This window comes from Neodiprion pinetum, chromosome 1, assembly GCF_021155775.2.
Source record: "Neodiprion pinetum isolate iyNeoPine1 chromosome 1, iyNeoPine1.2, whole genome shotgun sequence".
Taxonomy (NCBI): domain Eukaryota; kingdom Metazoa; phylum Arthropoda; class Insecta; order Hymenoptera; family Diprionidae; genus Neodiprion; species Neodiprion pinetum.
Genome location: NC_060232.1, coordinates 39,975,714 through 39,992,972, shown reverse-complemented (window position 1 = coordinate 39,992,972; position 17,259 = coordinate 39,975,714). Strand labels below are relative to the sequence as shown.

Here is a 17,259-nt window from a genome sequence, read left to right as displayed (position 1 = left end):
ATCAGAGTAAAAGAATATTAATTTCAGCTCTGTTGTAGGAATCAAATCACAGGTCGTTCTAGAACAGCGAGATTGGAGAAAAGATAATTTTACAATAACTGTTCACATATAATCTCAATCTCAATCTCAAGTCATGTATATTTTCATAGTATAGTGATTACCGTGTGCGAGCTTGACAATATAGGAATGACCGAGTAAGGTAATAACGAGCTTATTATTGTAGGTTTGTCCCAGGCTGAGATTGTGTATTCAAGTTCGCTGAACACTATTCTACCTTAGAACTTCGCTAGAATGAATTACAAGTGATATTTAAAGTGTTTAAAAAATCTATGAATAATGTGGTCATAAGTACACGGCATTCAAATTTTAGAGCCGGAATTCTTGATAATTCTCTATTTTCAACAGACTCAGACTGTCTCAATCAATTTTGCTATGTACTAATATATTCCGATCCCTAAAATGGTAAAATGTAAATTAAAATATATTTATTTGGTTGGTTTATCTAAATGATAGAATAATATGATTTTCATTGCCTATCACTCAACCGTGTTTTAAGGCACTGGCAACGATAGTTGTGCATAGTTTCAATGTTATTCCACCTCGTTGCTAAGTTAGTCGATTTCATTTTATTGAATGAAATATTAGATTCTTGAAACTTAAATTATGGTGATTTTCTCCGAAAACTCACGTATGTACATAGAAAGTTTCACCTTTCTCTAACTGTGCCATTACAGTGCTCAGGACCTCAAGGCACTCAACTAAGACATAGCACGTATGTACAATAATATAAAAAGTGATTGCACCATTTGCTACATTTGATCGGGACATTTTTACACGATGAATAGAAGATCAGTTCAAATCATCCTAGGTAGTACGCAGTATATTGTTAATACGCAGTTTAATCCGAGTAGAACTTTAGATTAAATTGCGGGAATGACTGAACGATCAATCAATTAGCGGGGTTTTTTCAAACGTAGCTCCATCCAGCAATTGAAGGCAACTTATTTCTTAGTCAGTATTGGACTGTGCTAAAAACAATTTGACTACATCTGAGGTACTCTGCGTGTCGCAATAGCTTGGATCACTCTGCGTAATCTACCTGTTGCTCGTTTCCTCCGAGGATGACGTTTCGACGTACAACAGCCCCACCGACTGAACGCGCAGAGCATGGCTACCCCAAGAGCAATGATCCCTGCTAACAGTCTCCACTGTTCTCGAGTTGTCCACCATCCAGTGTCTCTGATCTCCTCATCGATCTCTTCAAAATCGGTGTTTTTGCCCCCAGAATAACGCGGCACTGCACCGTTCACATTGCCACCACGTCGTCTCGACCAAGAGGAGTCTGAATCTTGGAGCTGAGGAACAGCCACGATAAAACTATCGCCCACCGACAGTAACTTCTGAGACTTGTACAAATTACTGAAAATGTACATTCAATTGACGACTAGTATATACTGTGATTTCACGCGAATTAATTTTTTGTCACTAAAAACGCTTATATCCGCATCTTGGTCATAAATTTTCGTGATATTCACATATATTGGAATGCTCATTTGTCCAAAACTAGCAAGAGGTTTTACTGTAAGTGCAGTTTTTTGTCATTAATGTGGAACGGGAATCACGAAAAAGAATCAAATCAGATTTTGAAAAATTCTTCAGAACAGAATTGATTTGAGCTGCAAACAATTCATCAAGTTCTTTGACATACTTGAGTATCATAAATAATTCTAAGCGAAAAATAAGGAAAAAAAAAATGTAGCCACGTCAAAGTGGAAAGCTTATAGCATAAATTGTGAGAAAATACTCACGCAGGGACAGATTCGTTGAGCGGATACGGTACAGCGAGTAGCGCTACTGGGCACGCTGGTAGAGGTCGTAGTCGTCCACCAGCACCACCGGCATCGACCTCAAGAACTTTACTATGACGACTCAAGTGGCTACCCTCCATCCGTTGAGGTAAAAGTGTCTCTGTCGCCTCCTGATCTTTACTCATCCAATGTTCCCCGTCAACAGAATTTTTATCACGCCTACTCGCCTCTTCAAACACGGTAGGAACATGTCCAGTTGTAGCAAATTCCAATATAGCATCCAACATCCAAAAGCATGCTGCAATAATAAATCAAATTAATCTATCGGTCTGTCATTCTGGCTGGATCGCTTGCAACTGACAATAATGGTTCTCATGGAGTTGTCACAACAGAAATATGTACGATGTGCGAATTAAAAAATTGTACGTTTGTGTTGGTGACTATCATCGATGCAATTGGAATCGCCATAAACGACTAGTCTGCCAGCAATATCTTTCTCCCTGTTCTTTGGTACATTTTGTTCTATGTCATTTGAAATCTCATTGCCGATAGTATCATAGCGATGATCAGTTGCTCTGTGACTTTGAGTCTGGAAAAGTCCAAGGATCGGGACGAGCTCGGGTTGTTTGGCATCACCTTCCAACAGTAGTTCGTGTCCTTGGTCTTTTAATTCTACATGGAGTATTACCCCGTCCTGCGGAAACCTAGAAAAAGTCCACAGTTAAATTAAAAACAATAGTAACACTGGATTGCAAGTGATAATACAAGCAAAATACATAGGTTCAAATTACCTGGCAAGCGTTGTGCCAGATGAAAAGGTGACTGGTGGATGCTGACCGAGCGTGAACTGTCCGTCTCGCACTTCATCGCCAAAGGCTATGCCCCAGTTGGTGTGGAGAAGGTCGTTCAAAGCAGGTACATTGGCACCGCCGGTATCCGGTACCCACCACTGACGTGTGTTTTCGTCATAGAATTTGACTTTCCGCATCACTGTCACGTTGTACCAATCCGCAAATACTACGACGGACAATCCCTCCTCTTCGACGTCCAACTTCAGTTTTGCTACCTGAATTGTAACATTCGTTTGTTTGGATTTTTATACCTATCGTCTGCGTGCAAATAATGTATGCTTTAGGCAATGCACAAGCTGATTTCGGCGCACCTCTTCAGGAAAGAATTCTTCTTCAGAGTCAACGATAAGCAAAGTACCGTAATTCTTGGCTTGAAAGCAGGTCAGAGGGTAACCCAACACCTCTAAGTAATACCCAGCATTTCGCAAATGTTGATACATATCCTTAAAGTTTGTATGTATGTGATCCCCGTTCCAGTCCAAAGGGTCATTCTTTGCTCGTAGATCATCTCTTGGAAAATAGCCAGGTGGGTATCGTAGATTGTGAAATTGATCCCACAGTATTCTCTTGCTAAAATGTGATTACGTTCTTATACCATACAAAATGAAACGATAATTAATAAGCGGAATCCGAACTAGCAGTGTTCATCACGATAGCATGAAATGTTAGCAGTGGGTAAGTAAGGGATGACTGGCAGTAAGAAGGATATTCATTACGAATCTACGGAAAAAAGAAAAAAACTCCGAACTGTCTACTCAATTTCTAGGATCGTAGCCAGGAGAAATGCATGTTATCTAGTAAAACTTACTGACGAGGTGGTGTAGGTATAACTTTTGCCTTCAGCGGTAGATCAACAGCGGATCGTCTGGGTTCCTGTTCACCGTCTCCTGGAGGTGATTCTACAGTCAATGATATGCGACCTGCAAAATGAAGCATGCAATATGTGATTCGAAGAGAAACTTGGACAAACAATTCATCTGCACAATCCCCATACCTTGTGCAACACCCTGCCAATCACTAGCAGAGGCAGGAACTGTTATAGCAACTGCGAGCCACCCTGACCATGGCCAAAGAATGTCGCTGTGAGTCAAGGAGACCTCAACGCGATCACCATTACCGTCGCGCGAGTATGGATGCCATTTAACAGAAGTTACGTGTCCTGACACTCCCAGTCCATTTATTATAGTAACGTTTACTATCGTCGGCATTCCGCTGTGATAAACCGCTTGGGTGCAGTAAGGCCACATGTACTGGCATTCCGTGAGATCTATGTAACTACTCGCCAAAAATTATTATAAGGTATCGTTACTATTTAATTAACCAATATAAATCTGTCTGAGTATTTCTAAGCTGTTACAAAATCGTATATTTTGATCAATAATTTGTATTAGATTGAATATTATCATTGACCTGGGGCTTAGCGTAGCCATCGGCCGATATGATCGTAGGAAATGGAAAGCTCGAAGAAGGTCCAGTCGCCCAGCACCTTGTTCGAACATCCCGACCCCTGGTAGGCGTCGCGCTGATCCCAAAAGTGCCTGCTTCATGCTCGCAGGGGTCACCTTCTATGTGGAACAAAAGAGATAAGAGAAAGAACTTGTTACGCTATTTGATAATAAGCAAGAAGACATAATTACGAGAAGCTATTAAATATATGACGTGAATTATCGCGCATACGAAAGAAAAAAGGTGATAAGAATGTGCGGAGAATAGTGAAGATTGACGCATTGGTCTACGAAACTGTCCTTAAACACCATTAACGCAACATGAATAATAATTCAAGAATTTCGGTGAAAACTAACCTTTTGATTATTGCCGGACTGACTTGATGCGGAATTTGATGTTAAAAAACCACTAGCCAGCAGAGCCACAGCCCCAGCAACTACTGGGCTAGCAACCGAGGTGCCGGATAAAGTGCGGCACCCACTCTGCAATGCGGACCCTCGCACTCCTGATCCATACGTGACTAGATCAGGCTTCACTCGCCCATAACCCGAGGGTAATTCCCATGTTGTCATGCCACGTGACGAAAACCTTGCAATCTGATCGTCCCAGTTTATGCCACCTACTCCTATAACATCCATCTGATCTGCTGGATTGTTAAGTGTTCTATGTAAATAAAATGGATAATTATTGGCATTGGTGATTTTTGATAACTGCATCAAATTTTTTACCTCAATAAAAATATATGCACGAATTTTTACCCATATAAAGGACCGTCGTTCCCGATTGCTGAAACCATTATCACACCATTCGCCGTCAACTCCCAAACTTTGTCAACAAAAGGGTGATCCATAAAATCTGGACCTCCGATACTGAGGTTGAGGACAGCTATTTTGGCGAGAATGGCGTAGTTGAACGCATCAAGAAACCACGATGTATAGGAGACTTGAGCGTTAGTGAATACCCTGAATATGTGTAGTTCAGCGTCTGGTGCAAAGCCTAGACAGTCACGTGAAACCGAAGCTATTACACCAGCCACAAACGTACCATGCCCAAGACCGTCTTCTAAAGTTTTTTCGTTTGTCCAATTTGTTCGTTCCTTAATTTTTTTGAAGTGTGGATGAGTAGCAGCTAAACCAGTGTCAAAGACAGCCACCTGCCGTATCAAAATTCATGATCGATCAACATATATTGCTAAGTAATCAGAGAGAAGTTGCCCTGACTTGAATCAAAAGCCATAGGAGGATAAATCGGGTAAAAATGCATTTTACCAATATCATGAATTTTTTAAGCTAAAAATTTATCCATTGCGACTGTAAAAGTTCTCAACTTCCTCAATAACATATTGAACTTTCCAACGAATCGGTCAAGTCAATCCTGAGGAAAAAATTATTTTATATCTTTTAGTTTCCGCTCTTTGTTCTTTCAAAAACTAATTGCCATTGGAGTTTATACTTTCACGCTTTTAGTATTTTAATAGTACCTACTTATCCCTAAAATATCGTCAAAATATTCACAAAGGGCATTTTTACTCTGCTTATCCCCCTATGGTGTTTAAGGATGATGCACACCATGTTCGTCTGTATCTTATTTTTTGACAAACTAGTAACAAGTATTCATCAAAGTCTACCTTTATACCATGTCCAGTGACACCCATTCCCCACAGTGCATCCGCTTGTAGAATGCCGGTGATTTGGCGAGGAATCGCACGTAGAAGTCGGCGGTTAGCATAACGTGCCGCTGGTTGCCAGAACTGGTTGTTCTATAATGGATAAACTGAAGTGTAGAATTTTTCTATTTCTGTATATTATTAAAGTTTATCTTTGATATTGAAATTCAGAGAATTGGAAGCATTCCTGCTCTTATTCTAATACAGTGTGTTGCATAGGAAAAACACTATTCTCTTGTTTTAATTTTATATCTGAGAAGTTAAAAATTTGTCCAATCAACAGTCAAAAAACCAAAGTTCCAATTAATGTTGTGAGAAAGTGTTACAGGTATATTGCTTGCAACTTACTGTTAGCTATGAATCAGAATGATTGGCAATACTTACATAGCCATTTATTTTTCGTTTAAAGTTTTTATATTCTGGCATATCCCCATCTTCTGTGGTGTTCAGATACTTCAAAGTTCTATGCACAACTCTTTGCGGTGTGACTCTTCTAACCAGAGGATGATCACTCAGGGCGCTGAGTCCATTACGTCTGTCAGTTTCTTCCAATAGAACAACATCAAAATCGCTTGGATATTCACTAGCAGGATTATCTCTAGACAAGATCTGCCAGTGACTGACTCCAGAGGAATTCAAGGCAGCCCCAATATAGCTTTCACGAGTACCTGGTTTATAGTACCCTTTGAAAGCTACAATGTACTCATTCTTTACCACTCGGCTTGAGAATTGGATCCGGACTTCTTGTCCATCCTGCGTACCATTGCATCGAGTAAACTGATCGTGGCAGGGATCATTGGTACCATTTTCTTTCCTTTCCTCTTTCTTGGAATGTTCTTGACGATTTTCTAAGGGTTGAACGATCGACACAATCAGTAAAACTTGGAGCACGAGTAGAAGATTTGTGCGTGGCTTCATACTACTCCTTCCTCTTGTTTGGGATAATCAACGGAAGGCAATAGTTATTTTCTGTCAAAAATTATATCACATTTCGTCGCCGTTGTACAGCTGGAAGAAAAAAAGGAAAATTCAAATTTTTAAACAGATGCACTAGAGATGCCAAGAGAAATATTAAGAATAATCATGAACAGTTTGAATTATATGTAATGAGAAAAAGCAATACTCTCATATCCAGACTTTCAATTATCATACTGGAGATGAGTAAATTCAGAGATATGCGGTTAAGATTCAATTTGTATAATAATCTCATCTGACATTACATAGATCACGTAATATGTACAAACATATTCGATATAAATTTATATGTTTTCAATGAAGTGTTAATAGTCAGTTTAACGTATTCAGTATAAATATGTGATAGAATCGGGCAAAACGTGCAGAGTATGATTTAATGACTTTTAGATCGTGATCACCATGATTTTGTCCGAGTTCCGGTAAGTAAAAAATAATCAAATATGAATTAAACCACGCTCATCTTTGCCCTAATATTTTTAATATTCTTCATATCGTAACCTCACTTTTTTTCTACTGGTATCGTTCTCGTCATACTCAACGTATCAAAGATGTTTCAATTTTTGCGAAATGCGAACATTCTCAGAAAGTAATAACGAGGTGTTGAAATACAACGATATATGGTAACTGCGATGTTATTTTCTGTAAATGTGCATATTAACCAAGCAAATAAATAAACAACTCAAACGCAAATCAACTTCAATCGAAAGCACAATGTTGCTGTAATGATTGATAACGAACAATGTACCGGATTAAAATGATCGAAACTGCACCAGACTGCACCAGATAGCAGCACTCCACCGCGACAGATAATAAACAAATGAGTTAATACCGTTAACAGACGAGTAGCGGACGAGTGCGGACGAGTTGACATGGGTATTTGACGCCTGGTGATGACAACCATGAAAGCATCCTAGAAGTTTTATTTGTTGCAATTTGTCATATATATCGTATGTATATTGTCTACATTCGAAATTTAACAATCTTCTGTGATTATGTAGAATTACATAGACATCATTCATTCTGATCTAAACCTAACCTTAATCTTCTCGATTACAGAACTTATTCCTCTGTGGTTTCGAGAATTGGCGTGGGAATAACTGGAGAAAAAGGTGAAAATGCTTGAATATTATTACATGTCCTAAATCAGAGTCAGCGAATTTTACGGAGATAGCAAACAGCCCTGTTTGTATTTGTCAAAGTGGCAAATGGTTGCAGGGTTTTATAACCCCAAATTGCTCCGATCAAGTATTGCAGCTGATGGATTACTTAATTTCGTGTACAAAAAGCTACTGTTTAAACTTTAGAATCAGGCCCGTTATGTGTTTCTAAGTTTTATTTGGCAACACAGAACCACGCGTCTTTGGCCTTGTTTTCTGTTTAATAATTCACCGTCTTATTTAAAAAAATACTGTGTCGTGATATGAAAGTTATAGCATTGGGTAAGTATAGCTGAGTCCTCGCTATTAACGAAGTGTCTAGTTTGACAAATCTTTAGATTACAGATTGGTTAAATGCTGTATGACTTTCGCGTATACTCGTCATGCTATTTGCAGTGTTGTGATAACTACTAATATCTGTAAAAATCATGAATTTTCCTTCACACGGTACGATTATTATTTCGAATAACATGTTTTCATTATTTGATAACTGATGAAGAAATTGTTGGCCGGGTACTCGGTTGCAGACGTAATATTGTTGTTAGTCAACATGGCCGAGACAACGTCAACACCAATGTGTGTTGAGCCTCATGATTCAACTTCGGAAAATGATGTCATAATGGAGAGTGGTACTTCATTGGCACCAGTAATTATAGAAGAATTGGATCAAAATACCATAACATGGATGGACGTCGACATGACTGAGTTTGTTGAGGCTGAAGCATTAGAAATTCAGGAAATAGGAGATAATAATATGATAAATTCAGAGCAGAAAGATGCGATGGTAACCTCTACAGAAAATTTGATCCCCGAATCTACCGACGACCAGGAAGAATCTGATAGGTTTCATGTAGACGAGGAGGACCGCTTAACAAAGCAATTCCTCAACGGGGAACTAACATTTTCTGAATATTCCTTGAGAATGGATGAAGGAATCGAAACAGAAATTCCTGATATTGAATCTAACAGGTAGGATTGAAAGTGAAAAATTTGTCAATACTTCGAATGTCTCAATGATGAAAAATCAAACAACAGCTCAGATTTGAGAAGCATTCAGATATTAGATCTTTTCATTCAGGTAAACCGTCTCGACAATGTACACACCACAACTTGAATTATTCTATGTTTGATATAAGACTCTCAAATTGCAGAAAAGCTTTTGAAACTGAGCTCGTTGCGAGTAAAAAAATTGGACAGAAAAAGGCACAGAAAACATCAAACACATTACAACAAAGACCAAACCGTAGAAAAAAGCGAACTTTACCAACCGCTTTACAAGGTCTGATGGGTGAAGCTAATTTGAGATTTGCTAGAGGCGAAGTATCCCTCGCTTCGAAAATGTGTATGGAAATAATTAGGCAAGTGACTGAATATTTACTTAAGATTGATGCTCATGACCGTGTAGATATTCTACAGATCCAAATTTAGTTATGTGACGGTCGGGGATGAAATGATGCAATTTTAGCAACCAGTTATATTTTTTCAAAACTACGTTTCACCAAGACGTTTCTTTAATGTAGAAGAAATCACAATTTGTACATGAGAATTTTTAGTGTTGACAAATTTACTAATCTACGTAAATGCCACTGTTTATTGTTTAACCTTATTATTGAAACTGCTGTGAAAAATTAAATTGTTCAAAACTTACATATATCGACATGCCTAAACGTTTGCAATGTTTGTCACCTGATGTTCGAGAAGGAAGTGACTACCCACTTGTCTATACTTACAGGACTGTTTATTTCAACAACTGTCTTTGAAAGTCATACAATTGTTTACATTTGTGTTGGTATGTTGGCCTAATTGCTTACATAACAGTCAGTACAGTTTCTATTGACAATATATGATGTCCGAATAGAGGTGACTGAGATTTTGATGTCAGTTTTTTTATTGACTGTGTTGTTTTTATAAATATGAATAATTTTTTTCATAACCCTCTTATGCCAGTTTGTTTCCTTGTCAATAATCTTTACGTTTTCAAAATCAATTAGTTAACGCATTCAACCTTTATCATAAATTTACGCATAAAATTCACGTATGAAATAGAAGCGAACAATAAAATCAGCTTTCTAAAATTGCATCATTTCATCCCTGACCGTCACTCAACTAAATTTGATTCTGTTGAACATTTACTGTGTGAAAATAATAATTCAATCGTAAGAATAACAAATAATTTTAATGTAATTTTCACAGACAAGTCCCTAGTGCGCCGGAACCATTTCATACATTGTCAATGATTTACGAAAATGATCAGCCAGAAAAATCGTTGCAATTTGCACTGATTGCCGCTCATTTGAGCCCAAGAGATGCTGACCAGTGGATTAAACTAGCTGCATTATCAATGGAGTCCGGGAACATAAGACAAACGATAACATGTTTTACCAAGGCTATACAAGCCAGTCCTAAAGACATAAATTTATACAAGCAACGTGCAAAACTTCAAAATCAAATTGGAGACAAGAAGGGAGCTTTGAAAGGCTACATGAAGCTGCTGCATCATTTAGGACCAGAAGATGGAGCTAATATTCTAAAGTATGCAAAGAGTTTGGCAAAACATTTCATGCAAGAGAACAATAACGAACAGGCCTTGGAAGCCATGGATCAACTTTTCACCAAATGTCCTGACCTCATCACCCTCGAGGAGGTAAATGTGATGACGGAATTGTTAATCGCACTGAAACAATTTCACAAATGCTTGGATATATTGACAAGATATACAACCATTAAAATCACCTACAAAGACCAGAGTTCGATAATTGAAGATGAAGGGAGTGTAACGAAGGAGAATCCCATTATTGAATCGTGTGAATTACCGAACGACGTTGTAATGGACTTGAAGGCTAAATTCCTGATAACCCTCGTTGAATTGAATGAGACTAAATGGACTGATATCTTCTTACCAAGATTCCTCACTGAAGTAGATCCGGAAGTGTCAGGTGATTTGTTTCTAGATTTAGCCGAAGCTTTCATGGGTAAAAAGAAATTTCACAAGGCGCTACAACTATTGGAGCCCTTGATCGAGAGTAAAAACTTCAGTTTAGCGGCAGTTTGGCTGAGACATGCGGAGTGTTGGGTAGGATGCAAAAATTTGAAGCGAGCTGTAAATTCTTATGAGATGGTTAGAGAGCTGTCGCCTCAACATTTGGGGGCGAGACTGGAACTTGCCAAACTTTACAAACTTAGGGGACAGTTCAACAAAGCTATAGAAGTATTGAAACAAGATCCAGAAACGGATCTGTTAGATCCTGGAGTGGTTTACCAAAGAACGGTACTACTCCTGAAAGTTAAACGCTACAATGAATATTTTCAATCTGGAATGCTTCTACTTTCAAGACATTGCGTTTCTTTGAGGTCAAAAGCTGAGTTGATAACATTGACCAAAGCCACAGGAGTAAAACAACGCCTCGATGCCCTCCAACTTTATCGCTTATCTCGCGGGGAAACTTTTGAGGATGAAAATGCTCCGTGCTTCAGAGAGGAGAATCAGCCAAGTCTAAGGAATGAATTCTCATTATATCTACAGATGTGCCAACTGGCCTGCAAAAAAAAAAGACAGGGTTTGTTTCAAAGATTGGCTTTTGGTGCGATGACGTCGAAAAGATTTGAAAAAAAGAGTTCTCACATCACATTCCTGTGTTTAATATCTTGCATACACAATAACGATTCGTATCATGGATACAACATTGTCAGAGAATTGGTCAGAGTTTGTAGAAGATCAAATTCATGGAATCTGATGAATATCATTATCCAAAGGGCCGAGGATTGCAGACACAATAGGTTTATCATGAGGCTATTAGGAAGGGTGGAAGGTTTTTCATACCTGCATCTTCTGCATGCCAACAACTGTCTGGTCTCGGGAACATACAAGTATGCTCTCAATGATTACGTATCTCTGTTCAAAGTCGAGCCCAGTGCGCTCCTGGCACTATTGATCGCTGTTACACTTTTGCAAATGGCTTGTCAAAGGTTTTCTGTTCAAAAGAATCAGCTTGTTATACAAGGTACACGCAGCTATAAGTTCATCCTTTTTATACTAGTTAGAAAATCAGTTTATCGATCTTTGAAAAGATGCTTAAATAACCCGTCCTTTCAGCTCTTGCCTTTCTGACGAAATACTCACAGATGCGAGGCAAAGGCGGTGAACACGAAACTAGCTACAATACAGCTCGAGCTTTTCATCAACTCGGTCTTTTGCCGGCGGCCATTCACCATTACAAACTTGTTTTGGAAACACCTCCGCCTATTCTCGTTTCCCAAAAGCCGCATCTTTTGGACCTGACACGAGAGGCTGCTTTCAATCTTCATCTTATTTATTTGGATTCAGGAAACGAGGACTTGGCCCGAATGTATCTGGAGGAATACATTACTGTGTGAAATATCCGTTGTGTGTTGAGTTATTTATAAAAATGTGATAAGAAATAAAGAAGAAAATAAATGAACAATCAAAGCATTTCACAACGATTTTCCATATCTACCCCCTTCTGTTCTGTATGTGTATGTATGTATCACTTAAAGTCACAATGTACTTATTGTATTCAAGATAGTTTAATAAAATTTTGGATCGTGTACCGATCAATATCTGATGTGGACTGATCCACAAACTACGCTGCTCTACAGTAATAAAAAAAACTTGACGCATTTCTTTCAGCAATTATTTAAATTAAACTATTTCAAATAACATTTTTTTTGCAGGACGATGACGCTTACATTTGCCTCAAAAGTTAAATTCATAGAATTTTGTATGATTCTCGATGAAATCTCCAAAGCGCAAGCTGCCACAAAATCTAGCCATTTGGAATATTTGATCAAGCAATGTCGCGAATTCAGTGAGAAATTGAAAAAGAAAGATAAAGAAGCGGTAAGTGATTTGATCGATAAACGAAATACAGTTTTGTTACAAATTAATAAAATTTGTGAATACATGGATTCCGTCACATTCAAGGACACTTCATTTTTTCCAATACTGAGGCTGCTCCTGCCACAGCACGATCGTGAGCGTGGGGCTTACGGTCTGAAAGAGACAGCTTTGGCAAAGTTATATGTACGAGTCTTAGCTCTTGGACAGACTAGCAAAGATGCTCAGGAATTACTGCACTACAAGTAAATTCCCTTTGTATTCACCTCGATATCCAAGATGAATGTCAATATGATGTATGCTTCTATTTTGAATTCATAAGAGTATCAGTGTGTTTTTAACACGTTTCGTTATTTGACAGAGTTCCGATATCTGGAAAGCAAAGCGGTGGAGACTTTGCAGAGATTGCATATTCAATTTTGTGTAAACGTGTTCAAATTCAAGAAAGTTCAATGACTGTTGAACAAGTAAATACGATTCTAGACAATATTGCTGAGAAAAATGCCAGCAACAGCAGTAAAGATGGAGAATTTCAACAACTTATTCAACAATTAAGTGCTGTTGAGCAAAAGTGGCTGATCCGGATTCTTCTGAAGGATTTGAGAATCGGACTTTCGCAGAAAAAAATTCTAAATGGTTTGTCGATGTCTACATACTTTTTTGACGTATAAAAGTAAAATGTTGAATTAGACTGAGAGTATAATTTTATTCTCAATGGTCCTCTAATGAAAGTTATGTACTTGTTCCCATAAAAATATTGCTGTTTCAGCCTATCATGCAGATGCAGTGAAACTGTTTGACGTATCAATGAGCCTCCGTGATGTATGTGACAAGTTGCAGAACACAGGCATTGGAATAAAGTATCAAATAGAAATTTTCTCCCCGTTCAAGCCAATGCTACTGGAAAGGTGTAAAATCGATGATGTTGGTAAATTTTTTACCAATCAAGAATCATATTTGATGGAGACAAAGCATGACGGGGAGAGATTTCAGTTGCACATGAAAGATGGCCAGTTCAGCTATTTTTCCAGGAACGCATATAATTTCACAGAAGCATACGGCAAATCTAAATCTTCAGGTAAGCCTCGGTTCATTTTGGTGTACCTTAAATAGCCGTAAACAGCAAGATCTCAGTTTTGTTGATTTTATCCAGGTTTGCTAACTGGTAAAATTGCGAAATTGTTGAACCCTTCTTGCCGCTCCATCATTATGGATGGTGAAATGATGGGATGGCACAAGGTTCACCAGAGATTTGGATCCAAAGGAATGAGTTTTGACGTGAAGAAAATGACACCGACGAGCACACACCAGCCCTGCTTTATTGCCTTTGACGTGATCATGTACAACGAAAAGCTCCTTGTTGACGAACCTTTAACGGAACGTCTAAAGGTGCTGAAGGAAGCTTTCGTCGAGGAAACGGGTGTCTTAGTCCGAAGCCAAACGAGACTAGTTAGCAGCAAGTATGAAAACAAATATTATATTTCAAACGACAATTAAAAGCAATTGCAACGATTGAACTGCAAAGATAGTAGACTGATTGAACCAACATTTCATTCAGAGTTGAATTACTGGATGCATTTAACGAAAGTATGGATACTTTTGAAGAGGGAATTGTTCTGAAGAAATGTAACAGCACTTACAAACCAGGTGTTCGTGTGGGTAGCGATTGCTATAAGATAAAGGCAGAGGTAATGTCTCCCTCACAGTGAGTGTATGCGGGCTGATACAGAATGAACGAAACTACTAAGCTTCATAAAAATTTAAAAATATTTTACAGTATTCTGCTGACCTTGTTGAAGATATGGATTTAGTTATTGTCGGAGGGTATTACGGTGAAGGGAGAATGAGGGGCCGCATTAACAGTTTTCTTGTTGCGGTGGCGCTTTCTCAAAATCCTGAAACAATGAATGACCTCAAGTTTCACGCAGTCTCTTCGGTGCGAACTGGAATCAAGGTAGAGGCGTTCGAAGAATTGTTGTTGACATTGAAACCTCATTGGGTTAAGAAATGTCCTGACAATGTTGTTGGACCAAAGGTAATGCTCTATTCATGGATATTTCTACCATCATTGTATATAAATGGATTATGTTAGATTCAATACAAAAAATTCCATGTGTCGATCTTTGTGAAAATATCTTTGGCTAGTGATCTTTGGCTGATCATGAACAGACTCAAACATGTGGATATGATGTAATTTTAGAAAGACCCTCCTAATTTGTGGATTGAGCCAAAAAATTCTATAGTCTTGAAGTTACGTGCCACAGAATTGGTGCGGTCAAGCTCTTATCCAACTGGTTACAGTTTAAGATTTCCTCGGGTTGTCGCAATCAGAGGACGAGATGAGAAGAGTTGGCGCGAATGCTGCACAACAGAGGAATTCCACTCACTTATAAAGGTAGAGTTATCGGAAAAGTTTCACTACGACAATTAAAAAAGGTTTAACTCTGTTATCGATTGGTATTTGTTTGATGCAACTCTACAGGGTCCTGGAGTAATTCAAAAGCTAACAAAACGTCATGTAACCGAACACGATGTTATGGAACATCTTCCAGCAATATCTCCAAGAAAGACGAAAAACAGAACTATCACAGTTATAAACTACAATCCTTGTCCGACGACCGCTGTCTCACGTATCAGTCGACTGTTAGATGACAAGGAGATCTGTGTTGTGAACGGAAACAACGAGATCTCCAAGGAGGACGTTGAAAAAATTGTGCGTGAACATGGGGGAAGTATAGTACAAAATCCTGGCGGAAAGACTTTTTGCGCTATTGTAGGAAATGCTAACAAGGTATGAATATCATATTGCAACATCGATCTGCTGCAGTGATCAGCATATTGTACTAATTAAAAATCTTTCAGCTTAGAGTAAAAAACATGATACAGGGTCAGAAGTACAATGTTGTTAAATTAGAGTGGCTTTTGCGTGCTACAAGACCAGAAAACTTTGCAAGCCTCCAGCCTTGGCTCCCATGGGAACTGTTGTTTGCTACTGAGTCAACCAGAAGCCATATGTCAACAGTTTTCGATGATACATATGATAGTTATACGCAAGATACGAATATAGATGATTTAAAACGGTCTTTGGAACGAGCTGCAGAATTGGTAAACTATCAACTATTCAGCTATCATTTCCTGTGTAGGTAAAGTCCATAAGCATAAAGAAAAGTTCGTTTTCGTGTTGCTTTGCAGGCAAAAGATTCGCAGTTGACAAACGACCAGTACAAGGAAATCGACAGAGAGCTGTTTGGTCATGAAACATCACCGTTCTCAGTGTTTCGTGGGAGCGTAGGATATTTTTGTACGAGCGATAAACAACGAAATCTCGAGTTTCGCTTCATGGGTGGAACAGTTACTGGTATACTTGACAATCACGTGACTCATATCTTTGCCTTGAAGAACAGCAACATTCCTGCAGAAATTAGAAGGCTCGAGGCTGGAGAATCGGCGACAAAGGTTCTCGACGAGCAATGGATAGCGGACTGCTTTCGCGAACGAAAATTGCTCCCAGAGGACGAGTATTCGATCCACCAAAATACCACGAACAGCTGTTAGATTTAGTAATATTTATTATATACTAACTCGAACGTTTTGTCATGATGGAATATCCTCACGATTTTCAACGCTGACGTGTTCGGCTGAAGTTTTAACAGTCGTGATACTTTTATACAAATTGTTTACACACTTTACCGATGTTATGCCAAAGTGTAACAACGGAAATAAACCGATTACGCCATATTCGCGTTTGCTCGCTGTTCCAAGTCGCCGCGGATGCCGTATTTCTCGGGTCTCGGTTCTCTCCGTGACGGATGAGAAACTAGAAGCTGTCAGAAGTGAAACGAACTGACAGCCGACAGCTTGCTCGGTTAACATCTTCCCTACGGAGACTTTCGAAATATTACTGCTCCTTGCAGTCGCTCAAGCCGTTCTTTCTCAACCTACGGAATGCGTGCAAAATTTAATGAACCCGCAGCTGCAATGTCTTCTTCACAAAGAGAGCCTTTCAGAGATCTTCACCGCGCGATAAAAAGACGGTGAAGTAATCAACACCGTGAAATTCACGTCTTCTTGATCGACCAAAACGTGATAGATCTCCGGTCTCTAAGTTATCCACGGCATCTACGTCGAGTGTTTCGATTAATTTATTTACAAATTCAAAATCCCATACCACCCAAAGTCTCTAATGATTAAGAATTGTTTGATAAAAATGTTCAATTCAAATGTTCCGAAGAATTAATTTTGATTTTCTATTTCGTTGTATCAGTAATGAAGTACGCAAAAATGAAGTGTGTCTCGCGAAATTAATGAAACGGAAAAGCTACTCTATAGATCGGGCATTCACGTACCATTCGATATCAATGTATACGTGTGTACAAATGTAAACCCAGGCCGGTTAGTTACTTTGCGGGGATGTCGTTATTATTGTTATAACTGTCGCCGTCTCGTTAGTAAAAAGGAGGAGCATTATTCGTTCTCTTGGCTTGAGTCGCGACTCCTGGTC

At 38.8% G+C, this 17,259-nt stretch overlaps 2 protein-coding genes across 9 annotated transcripts; one reads left to right on the top strand and one right to left on the bottom strand.

Moving 5' to 3' along the window:
- Nucleotides 1-122: 122 nt before the first annotated feature.
- Nucleotides 123-9,626, bottom strand: S1P (membrane-bound transcription factor site-1 protease). Of its 6 annotated transcripts, none has more exons than XM_046627878.2 (13): nucleotides 9,552-9,626; nucleotides 6,156-6,779; nucleotides 5,733-5,864; nucleotides 4,864-5,258; nucleotides 4,462-4,768; nucleotides 4,070-4,224; nucleotides 3,654-3,934; nucleotides 3,468-3,579; nucleotides 2,971-3,229; nucleotides 2,600-2,874; nucleotides 2,235-2,512; nucleotides 1,809-2,106; nucleotides 123-1,419 (listed from the first exon to the last, which is right to left on the bottom strand). In XM_046627878.2, exons 2-13 carry the CDS (start codon nucleotides 6,687-6,689, stop codon nucleotides 1,044-1,046), a joined length of 3,402 nt encoding a protein of 1,133 aa, XP_046483834.1. In that variant the 5' UTR covers nucleotides 6,690-6,779; nucleotides 9,552-9,626; the 3' UTR covers nucleotides 123-1,043. The 6 variants fall into 6 exon arrangements, with proteins under 6 accessions (XP_046483834.1, XP_046483864.1, XP_046483855.1 ...); XM_046627908.2 differs by having other exon boundaries at nucleotides 4,070-4,221; XM_046627899.2 differs by lacking the exon at nucleotides 9,552-9,626 and adding an exon at nucleotides 7,576-7,594.
- LOC124219817 (DNA ligase 4) lies at nucleotides 7,557-16,496 on the top strand. 3 transcript variants are annotated; one of them, XM_046627991.1, is made up of 13 exons: nucleotides 7,557-7,693; nucleotides 7,803-7,855; nucleotides 12,596-12,761; nucleotides 12,846-13,003; nucleotides 13,120-13,394; nucleotides 13,528-13,836; nucleotides 13,912-14,218; nucleotides 14,317-14,446; nucleotides 14,536-14,793; nucleotides 14,959-15,153; nucleotides 15,241-15,549; nucleotides 15,621-15,863; nucleotides 15,951-16,496. In XM_046627991.1, exons 3-13 carry the CDS (start codon nucleotides 12,600-12,602, stop codon nucleotides 16,311-16,313), a joined length of 2,709 nt encoding a protein of 902 aa, XP_046483947.1. In that variant the 5' UTR covers nucleotides 7,557-7,693; nucleotides 7,803-7,855; nucleotides 12,596-12,599; the 3' UTR covers nucleotides 16,314-16,496. The 3 variants fall into 3 exon arrangements, with proteins under 3 accessions (XP_046483947.1, XP_046483941.1, XP_046483932.1); XM_046627976.2 differs by lacking the exons at nucleotides 7,557-7,693; nucleotides 7,803-7,855 and adding an exon at nucleotides 12,271-12,401; XM_046627985.1 differs by lacking the exons at nucleotides 12,596-12,761; nucleotides 12,846-13,003; nucleotides 13,120-13,394; ... (6 more) ...; nucleotides 15,621-15,863; nucleotides 15,951-16,496 and adding exons at nucleotides 8,431-8,872; nucleotides 9,055-9,261; nucleotides 10,097-11,904; nucleotides 11,997-12,353.
- Nucleotides 16,497-17,259: the final 763 nt, after the last annotated feature.

What these genes read in the sequence shown, in the direction of transcription:
- S1P (XM_046627878.2), bottom strand. Translation starts at nt 6,689, where the DNA reads ATGAAGCCACGCACAAATCTTCTACTCGTGCTCCAAGTTTTACTGATT. An exon ending in TCTGGCACAACGCTTGCCAG is followed by an intron (nt 2,513 to 2,599) that starts GTAATTTGAACC and finishes GACTTTTTCTAG; the next exon opens with GTTTCCGCAGGACGGGGTAA. An exon ending in CTCAACGAATCTGTCCCTGC is followed by an intron (nt 1,420 to 1,808) that starts GTGAGTATTTTC and finishes GTACATTTTCAG; the next exon opens with TAATTTGTACAAGTCTCAGA.
- LOC124219817 (XM_046627976.2), top strand. An exon ending in AAAAGAAAGATAAAGAAGCG is followed by an intron (nt 12,762 to 12,845) that starts GTAAGTGATTTG and finishes GTCACATTCAAG; the next exon opens with GACACTTCATTTTTTCCAAT. An exon ending in TTGTAGGAAATGCTAACAAG is followed by an intron (nt 15,550 to 15,620) that starts GTATGAATATCA and finishes AAAATCTTTCAG; the next exon opens with CTTAGAGTAAAAAACATGAT.